The sequence below is a fragment of the Diplotaxodon limnothrissa genome, linkage group LG1 (assembly GCF_057381915.1).
Source record: "Diplotaxodon limnothrissa isolate DT_005_m linkage group LG1, D_limnothrissa_male_GT1.1, whole genome shotgun sequence".
Lineage (NCBI taxonomy): Eukaryota > Metazoa > Chordata > Actinopteri > Cichliformes > Cichlidae > Diplotaxodon > Diplotaxodon limnothrissa.
The window spans coordinates 22,897,102-22,906,192 of record NC_140596.1 but is presented as its reverse complement, the minus strand read 5'-3'; the positions used below and the strand labels follow the sequence as shown (position 1 = coordinate 22,906,192).

Below are 9,091 nucleotides of genomic sequence, written 5' to 3'. Positions count from 1 at the left end.
TGTTCTTTCACAGGTCCTCCTGCTGATGATGACTTCTCCCATGGCCATTCATATTACATCATAAAAATGAGTTTAATTTGGTTTGGCTTTTTCCACAATCCACTATAGAAGTTTTCTGTTGCAGTGGGTCCACAGTAAAAAACAAACAAACAGAAAACATCAGGACGTTTTGTGTGAAGGAAAAGAAACTTTCTGTTTTAGAATTAAAATCCCTGGTGCATTTCTTGTTGTGTCTCTCTTTGTTGCATTTAGGAAGCAAATTAAAAACAGCCACTTATTACCTTTTATTCATTCAGTCAGATATGGTAATAGTATAAATAACAATGACAGTTAAATCAGGTACTTACACGCAATTTGTGATTTTTTTCAATGATTTAACACAGCTAACTCAGCTCACTAAATTGGAAAAAAAGTTATTTTGGTCACTTTCATTTCAAGTACTCGTGTTTGAGGTTTTCTGGCTTTGTTGTTTAATGACATATCTAAGAAAATATAACTTATAAAAGCCCTGAAAAGTTGTTTTTCTTGCCAGATTTTCACTTGGCTACCTGCAGGCCAGATATTCTACAGATTCTTTCTCTAATCTAAAACATTTCCTACCGTTTTTACAGCATTTGAATGCAGCAGAGCATTTTGAGCGCCAACTCTGGCTGTGATGGCTAACGCAGAGCAGAAGAGGGGTTCGGTTTGAAAATAAGAAGCAGATGAAAAACAAGCTACACTAATAGTAGTTAATTCGTAGTTTTCTGGCCATGTTTCGCTATAAGACTGCCTGGTTTTCTAGCAGTGTGCCACAGACCTGTCACATGTTTTGGAGTAAGTATCCTGTTTTTAGCTTTGGTTTAAGCTAGCCATCCAAATAAACCTAGCAACCAAAGAAAGTTTATAGAATTATCTTAAAGATGCTGCTGCTGTCATAAGGTAAGTTTAAAGTAATTTAACAAAGTCTTGATTTAAAGGGACCTCTAGTATTGTGCACAAGTCTTGAGGTACCACTAATGTCTTTATTTTTTGCTTCAAAGAAGCCAGACTTCTGTGCATTTTTTAAAGTAGTCTAAGTAATAGTTCTCCAATCTTTTTGAAGGTCTTTCAAATCCACTCCTTCTACCTGACCGACCCAAACACTGACCTGTTTAATTATTCAAATATATATTTGAAAAAATAATAAACCTGCATTTCTTTAGTTGAAGCCCAATTTTTGCCTTACATATTGTATTGTAGTGTATGTTTGTACCTTTCAATAAATCACTGCACCATTTTGCTAGCAGAATATCAAGAATTGAGGGTTGGAGGAAGTGTTTTTCACAGTACTGTGCTCTGGCATTTATAGAAACACCTTTGTTAGCTTGTTCTGATCGCTTTTTATCTCTTAGCTTCAGAGGGGGGCTCCATTGCTCATTGGAGGACAGCGGATTACCTTTTCAGTGAAGATGCTACATGCCCTGATACTCTTAGGTTAGCATGCTGAGCTGAAAAGCTTTACAGTTATCATCCTCCGGAGCGTTTGTGTTTGTAACGCATTTTCCCACAATCCCTTTAAAGCTTAACATGTAAATACTGTTTTTCAGGATCTTTGAGAGCAAGGATTACCTCTGGAACAAGCTGACAGTATTTCACAGCTTGTTTCTGTCCGCCTGTGAAAAGAGGCAGAGTGTGAAGTCTTTGAGCATTGGTCAGTATGTGCTGCCTCCAGCCTCCGTACAAGATGGTAAGGATTAATTTACGCCTATTAATTTGTTGTGATTAAACAATACTAAGTCCTTGGTAGATAAGACTGAGGCATACAGAGATAATAAGAAATAAAAAAGAAATGCTGACAGATATTGATTTAACCTACTTAAAGTTTGTTCACTGCTTTTTCTGGACATTTGATAAATAAAAATATATTATATGAGTGGATAAATTAACTAAAGAAGTGTTAAAAAAATATTATATATTACAATCCTGGTCATTTATTTGTGCGGGAGGACCACAACCCCTTTTTGAAATGAAGGAAAAACCCTGAATTATTTTCTACACAAACCACTTCTTTAGATTTTTGCCTCTTCATTTAAAAAAAAAAATTGATAGCTTTTCCTCAGGTTCCTGAAAACATTTGCAAGAACTGTCACTTTCTGAGTGGTTCAGCTCAAAGAATGTCAACCTGCCATGACGTTGGAAACAGCTTCTCATTTATGTATCATTTCAGAGGTGAGAAAAGTGTTTGGGCAGCTGATTTGGGAGCGTAATGAGCAGTCAGCGGATGAGGTACGGACAGCAGCAAGATAAGCTGCACACAGGTTACGCCTGTAATTCTTGTTTCCACACTAATGTGTGTGAGATGCTGAAACAGTTAGCCAAACAAGTCCTCTGTTGATCGTGCACAGTTATACAGAAACATGCCACACTCCCTTTGTGACAAACCAGTATACACTGTTTGTGGCTGAGTTGCTGTTGTTTCCATTTACTTACACTTTGTTATAATTCCACTAACAGCTGTTTGTGGAATATTTAAAGGGGACAGGAAATGCTACACACATAAAGGGTAATTTACACCATTGAGCCCTGCTCTCAAAAACTGACATAGATGCCGGTCTGGTGACTCAAACAAATTCTCCTCCACAAAGTTTTCATTTATAAAGTACTTTACAAACCTGAACATTACGGCCAACAGCTGGACAGAAGATGATGTTAAACATGCTTTTAAAACTTTAACTTTAAGCTCTTATTTCTTAAATCCACAGACAGAGTTACATGTATGTCAGTTTTTGAGAGGAGGGCTCCGCGATGTAAATGAGCTTTTATGTGTGTAGCATTTCATGTCCCCTTTTAATAGCGAGTAAATTTCACGGCTGAACTTGTTGCGGAGGTGGCATCCTATCACGGAACCACGCTGGAATTTACTGAGCTCCTGAGAACGACCCTTTCTTTCACAAATGTTTGTAGATGTCTGCTAGGCTATTTATTATAAAGAATATTCATTCATCCATCCATTTTCTTCCACTTACCCTGAATTGGATTAATTGAACTTGCATCGTGGCACATTGCTCAGGAACTTGCTGTGTTTTGTGTTACATGTGATGGGATTTAAAATAAACTTAATTAGAGTAACTCCTGTTTTACAGCACTCCCTGAAAAGCTTTAATTGCCCAACAGATGATGAGTTCAGTGAAGAAGAAATCAGCATAAGGTAGTATGTGGACTTGCAACTATAAATATTGTGATTCTGATTTTAAAAAATGTAGACTGACTACTAAACTAATAAAGCCTCCATCACTCTGTTGGCAGTTCTGGACTATCTGACGCCGACTCATCAGAAAATGAAGCACCACTTTGTGGTCATATGCAAAAATATCCAATTAAAAGCATGATTACAGGTGAAGAATTGTTAGTTACTGTTCTTTTCACAGTTTATTATTGACCTGTATCAAAGGTCTAGTGTAATAATAGATGACAGTAAAAGGCAGAAGACATTTGTGTGCTACACATTATTATTTTCTTCTTACTCCTTGCAGGGTACGTCAGCATGGACAAGCTGCAGAAATACTCGGGTGACCTGTGCGATTTCTATTGCGGGTGTTTCCGATGCTTCAGATGTAAAACACTCTGCTGTTTGCCACACTCATAAGCAAGCAAATAGTTAGAGAAAACCAGCAGTTTTTACAAGATGAGTTATTATGTTTGTTTATTATGTTTACATTGCCTTCCTGCACTGATTTATTAGTAATCAGTATGTTATAGCTACTGCTGATGTCATTTTGTGATTTTATTGTACTCTTGTTACAGTTCTGTGTGCCACTAGCTTTTAACTTTCATATCATAAACGATGGTGATTTGCCACATGACGCTGGTTGTCCTGTGACCTTGTACTTATGTTATCCCTCTGACATTGTCCCTAGTTTTTATTGTTGCCTGATGAAACCATTGCTGAAAGGAGGATCATATTAGTGGCTCCACACTTAAAATTATAAACTTTTTTTCTGTCTATTTAAATCCACAAATCAAAGTTTGAGACAGTAATTACATTTATGTGCTAATTGAATATGCTTTAACTTTGCTAACTTCCATGACAAATACAGCAACCTGGATTGACTCTAGTGAGGGTGAGAGATGGGTGTGCCACCAGCTAAAAGTCTTCTAGTTTACAGTAGGTTTACTAAATTCATAAAAAAATCTACCTGCAGAGTTTTCACTGAGCTCCCACGAGTACAAAGACTTTTGATCCATCCAGTGTGCACCTCAGACTTTTGCTCTGGGACAGCATGCAGCCCCCTGATAGCAATCAAGAAATTAATGAATACAAAGATAAGATAAGCAGACAAGGTTTTCTCTTCAGTGTAGCCACCTAACAAGGGGCACCTTGAGAATAACAAAAATATTGCTACTATTTCTTCTGCATCTGTTTAGGCTGTTGACGTACAACATTTACGTGTATTACACCTATCTGCGTGACAGAGGCAAAGTTACAAGAATCCAAATTGCAAATTTGGAAACTGCGAGGGTGGTGCAGCGGGGCAGTGGTTAGCACTGTCACATCACAAAAAGACACTTCCTGTTTTGAACCCACTGGCCAGCTGGGGTCCCTCTTCTTTTTCAGCTGTTAACAGCATTACTCCAGCTACCTGCTTGGCTTGGGTGATGGTACTAGCCTCCAAGCCTGCTGGAAAGCACTGCAGATTCCCATCCCACAAAGAATTTGTACACTTACACAACCAACTACTGGATTTCACGTTTCATCTCCAGATTCTATTTATATTTCCTGTTTATCTTAAAAACACAATATGCAATAAAGCACTTAAACTTAATGCCTGCTCCCATATCCACAAGGGTTGCTACATTGCATGACTACATTGCAAGAAGCGTTTCTGACTCCATTACATCAGAACTTCTTTACCTCGTCACATTGTGCTGTGTTTTCCTGATAATGACATAGCCGTATATAATTTTATGCAACCTACTCTTAAGCTAAAATAGATAGACTCTTTTCTCTTTTATTTGAAAATGAATTGCTTTTACTTTTATTTATACTGCACAGTGCTCGCGTCCCACCCGTGGAGCCAGTTGTTTGTTTGTTTTTTCACATTTTCTGAGCATTACCTCCTCTTATCACCTCTTGATTTAGTGTCTGTTTAGGCGGAATTAATATACATATAATTATTCATTATCGCCCTAAAATAAGTAAATCTGATCTAAACTTTAGTTACTACCTGACCTCTGTACCGCGGGTTGGTTAACGATCCAGTCAGTTTTACCTTTTTACTCCCTCCCCTTTTCAAATGGACGCTCTTATTTGACTCAAGTAGCACCACGGCAATTTAAAAACAATTTTGCTTATTAAATCGCTCCATATCAATGATGAAGATTTAATATCAATTTGCGATTAATAAAAATATAGTTTATATCTTTACTCGAGGGGCAAAGAATAGTTTTGGTGTCACACTTGTGCAGTTTTATGTTTTTGCGTCGCAGCGTCCACCCCTACAAAGTGGACTGCTCCGCAGCGTTTTAAGCCAATCACGGGGTTTGTTTAGGAAGGAGTGCCCTGCCATTGCTTTGAGTACTTTGAAGCTGAGGGGAACTCGACACGGTCTGGCCGGTCTGTCTGTTTGCACTTTGCCGTGCTTTCTGTTGACTTCACGTCGTTGTAAGCCCAGCATTTCTCTCTGTCATGGCGCAAGACAATCTGTCCCTGGTGCTGCACGCTAAAGAAGACCTGCGGCTGGTATGAAACTGTGCTGTGACGTTACATATTCACGTTCATACACGCTGTGCGACCTCAATTGACTGCAACTTTTTTGCATTTTCGTCGTTTGTGACAGGAAAATCGCCCTATCCCGGAACCAGGACCTAATGGTATAGTACTGCACTCAAGTGCAACTTATATTATATACGTCATCAAAGAGCAAACAAACCCAAACAAGCTGTTATTGCTATGTTAAATGCTTTTTCAATGAATAGAGTTATTGGTCATTATATTTTAATTATGCCATTCATTTCTTAGCTTTTGACTTAAAACACATGGGCATTGCTTTTTTTCATTAGTATGGTGTTGAAGCAAGCAGCTTAAAATGTAGAAAATTGCATGATCTCTACTCAGACCAGTCTGGGAGTGCAGCTGTGTCCTAACTGCGTTCCTGGTTTGCCTTTTGTACTCAGAGGTTTTGCTGCAGATGCACTCTGTGGGAATCTGTGGTTCGGATGTGCACTATTGGCAGAATGGCCGGATAGGGGACTTTGTGCTCAAAAAACCCATGGTGCTGGGGCACGAGGCCTCGGGGAGAGTGGCGAAGGTTGGCTCAGAGGTCAAGCACCTTAAAGTGGGTAAGTGCAAATATAGTATGTAACTCTGAGCTGTGCACCAAAGCCAGTGTCTCCTAAAGTTTGAACTGAAGAAACTTATTCTAAATTTACCCATCACACAAATTGAATTTAGATTGAGGTTCAAGCTATGGAATCCTTCTACCTTATGCTAGTTTTCACTCCGCATGTGGTGATAGTTGCGCAGATGAGACCATCTGCTTTAATTTTTACTTTTATTTTCTCTAGGTGACAGAGTGGCTATTGAGCCTGGTGTGCCCCGTGAGATGGACGAGTTCTTCAAAACTGGACGCTATAATTTATCTCCCACTATCTTCTTCTGTGCCACACCCCCTGACGATGGAAACCTCTGTCGCTATTACACGCACAATGCCAACTTCTGTTACAAGTACCGGTGTTTTTCCAAGATTGCCATCAATCGCGAAGCTGCCTCATCTGTCTGTTGGCTAACATTCATAAATTCTTTCCTTGTTTCCCTCTTCAAAAACTGTTCAGGTTGCCTGATAATGTCACATTTGAGGAGGGAGCGCTCATTGAGCCTTTGTCTGTGGGAATCCATGCCTGCCGAAGAGCTGGAGTGACCCTTGGTAGCACTGTGTTCGTCTGTGGTGCAGGTAAAAATTAGACAAAAGTCATCGTAACTGCTAGTAATATTCCATAAACAAGATGAGAACTAGGGTATTTGAGTAAGATGCTCATGCAAGTAGGGAATCCCTTTGGCACACGGTGGGTGTAAACTAAAACGTGAGTCCTACTGACTCCACAAAACTAGAGTGATGTGGGGATGCATGCAGGTAAATCTCAATGTTTAACTTTTTTCCCCCTCTGGAAACAAGTTCATTTAAGCACTCTGTTGTCAGTAATATGTGATGCAGTCTTGAACTTTCTTTTTAAATGTACGTTTGTGTAACACATGTTCACTTGGAGTATTTGTGCATGCTTCTCCTCTTTACACAGGACCTATCGGGTTGGTCTGTCTGCTTGCAGCCAAGGCAATGGGGGCCTCGCAGGTTGTCATATCTGGTAACGCAATTTGTCATTTTAAGCACTTATCTTAACAGAAGTATTCATTCTCATAATTCAGTTTAACTCTGGTTACCATCCTTTGCTGTGTTCAGATCTGTCTGAGGAGCGTCTGCTGATGGCCAAAGACCTGGGTGCAGACTTCCTGCTGACTGTGAGGAGAGGAGATGGAGCCCAGCAGCTGGCAAAGAGTGTGGAGGAAATGTTGGGGGCGCAGCCTCACATTACCATTGAATGCACTGGTGTTGAGAGCTGCATCCAAACTGCCATCTATGTATGTGGCCCAGTAAAGTCAAAAGTTGTAGTCACATTTCTGGAACGGTTCCATGCAAGTAATAGATGAGAGAGTAAGAATTTAAAATCTGCATTACATTATTGCATGAGATGTCGAAACTTGAAGTTCTCTTGCCTGCCATCAGTGGTGGGATCTAAAGTTCATTTCTTCACACATGAAGTATAGTTCTTTAATTTAGTTTAATATTTCAAAGTTTCATGCAGCTTTTGTACTTCAACTCAGCAGTGACATGTCCTTTTGCTTGCTATAGTTGTTGGCAAAAGTTTTTAGTTGCATAATAGCTGATGAGCTCATGAGATATGATGCAAGGTTAAACACTGCGAAATGGTAAAAACGGCACCAACTAAAACGGGACACCATCTTATCTGTATCTGTCCCAACATAAACAGGGTTCAGTCTCTGCCGACTCATAAAATAATCACTTTGTTTTGTTTTTTCTTCCCCTTTATCAGGCAACCCGTTCAGGAGGTGTCGTGGTGCTGGTGGGTCTTGGCTCAGAGCTGGCTACAGTTCCTCTGATCAATGCCGCTGTAAGAGAAGTAGACATCAGAGGAGTTTTCCGCTACTGCAATACGTAAGCTAACGCCCATATACATTTTTTTCTACAAGCAGATGCTAACAGTTAGGTTCCATCAATTTTAAAAGCAGTAATATATGGACCATTGTCTTTGGGCTAAGTTAAAGTAATTATTGCACTTAAACAACTGTTTGTGTTGCAGCTGGCCAATGGCGATTGCCATGTTGGCGTCAGGTAAAGTGAATGTCAAGCCCCTTGTGACCCATCGTTTCCCTCTGGAGCAGGCAGTCCAAGCCTTTGAGACCACACGTCAGGGTCTTGGAATAAAGGTTATGTTGAAGTGTGACAAAAATGACCAAAACCCCTGAACGGATCAACTGACAGCGGCTCTGCATGACTAGCACAAACTGGACATTGACCTGAACAAAGATAACAGAGCTAGTTCAAAACAATCCCTCAACTTGACCACACTGTGAAAGAAGTGACTGCTGCACTGCTTGCAGGAAACACATGTAATTAGAATTATTAAATGGTACGATTAAAGGATTTCATAGTGCCTATTGATTCTAATACTAAAACATAATACTTGTATGACTGTATGTAATGTGCAAGTTTCTGGTATCTGTAAGTTAAGGATTAATTTAAATATTGTAACAATAAAAACAAATCTTGAATTATTGAAGTTTGTATTTCTAAAGTGGAGTACATTTGTAGGTTCTGCATTTACAAATGTCAACACTAGGGGGCATAAGAACTTCAAAGTTGAATTGATGTAAATCGTACTGGAGCTTACAACCTGTTAATTGTGGTGTGCTGTTTTTTATAGTGGGTGTGCAGGAAATCAATGTACTCAGCTGTGCAGAAAACTGGAACTGATCAAAGAAACCTGCCAAATGGAGTTCACTCTTGAAATACTATGCTACAAAGTGTTTATCAAAATCTGGAGCAGCCGCACAGTT

At 39.5% G+C, this 9,091-nt stretch overlaps 2 protein-coding genes across 4 annotated transcripts; both read left to right on the top strand.

Annotated features, from left to right (window-relative positions):
- The first annotated feature begins 752 nt into the window (after positions 1–752).
- On the top strand, positions 753–3,607 carry terb2 (telomere repeat binding bouquet formation protein 2). Of its 3 annotated transcripts, none has more exons than XM_085355210.1 (7): positions 753–816; positions 1,374–1,455; positions 1,569–1,708; positions 2,189–2,231; positions 3,086–3,169; positions 3,268–3,356; positions 3,495–3,607. In XM_085355210.1, exons 1-7 carry the CDS (start codon positions 753–755, stop codon positions 3,605–3,607), a joined length of 615 nt encoding a protein of 204 aa, XP_085211336.1. The 3 variants fall into 3 exon arrangements, with proteins under 3 accessions (XP_085211336.1, XP_085211346.1, XP_085211354.1); XM_085355220.1 differs by having other exon boundaries at positions 2,189–2,247; positions 3,105–3,169; XM_085355228.1 differs by having other exon boundaries at positions 2,189–2,247; positions 3,105–3,172.
- Positions 3,608–5,524: 1,917 nt separating this feature from the next.
- On the top strand, positions 5,525–8,785 carry sord (sorbitol dehydrogenase). The gene is made up of 9 exons (XM_085355199.1): positions 5,525–5,701; positions 5,799–5,832; positions 6,136–6,300; positions 6,526–6,685; positions 6,793–6,911; positions 7,255–7,320; positions 7,416–7,594; positions 8,068–8,189; positions 8,335–8,785. Exons 1-9 carry the CDS (start codon positions 5,648–5,650, stop codon positions 8,498–8,500), a joined length of 1,065 nt encoding a protein of 354 aa, XP_085211325.1. The 5' UTR covers positions 5,525–5,647; the 3' UTR covers positions 8,501–8,785.
- The last annotated feature ends 306 nt before the right edge of the window (positions 8,786–9,091 follow it).

Excerpts from the sequence above, each read along its gene's own strand:
- terb2 (XM_085355210.1), top strand. The coding sequence starts at position 753 with ATGTTTCGCTATAAGACTGCCTGGTTTTCTAGCAGTGTGCCACAGACC. Across the intron at positions 1,456-1,568 it reads ACATGCCCTGATACTCTTAG|GATCTTTGAGAGCAAGGATT; the intron begins GTTAGCATGCTG and ends ACTGTTTTTCAG. Across the intron at positions 3,170-3,267 it reads GAAGAAGAAATCAGCATAAG|TTCTGGACTATCTGACGCCG; the intron begins GTAGTATGTGGA and ends CTCTGTTGGCAG.
- sord (XM_085355199.1), top strand. The coding sequence starts at position 5,648 with ATGGCGCAAGACAATCTGTCCCTGGTGCTGCACGCTAAAGAAGACCTG. Across the intron at positions 6,301-6,525 it reads GGTCAAGCACCTTAAAGTGG|GTGACAGAGTGGCTATTGAG; the intron begins GTAAGTGCAAAT and ends TATTTTCTCTAG. Across the intron at positions 8,190-8,334 it reads GTTTTCCGCTACTGCAATAC|CTGGCCAATGGCGATTGCCA; the intron begins GTAAGCTAACGC and ends TTTGTGTTGCAG.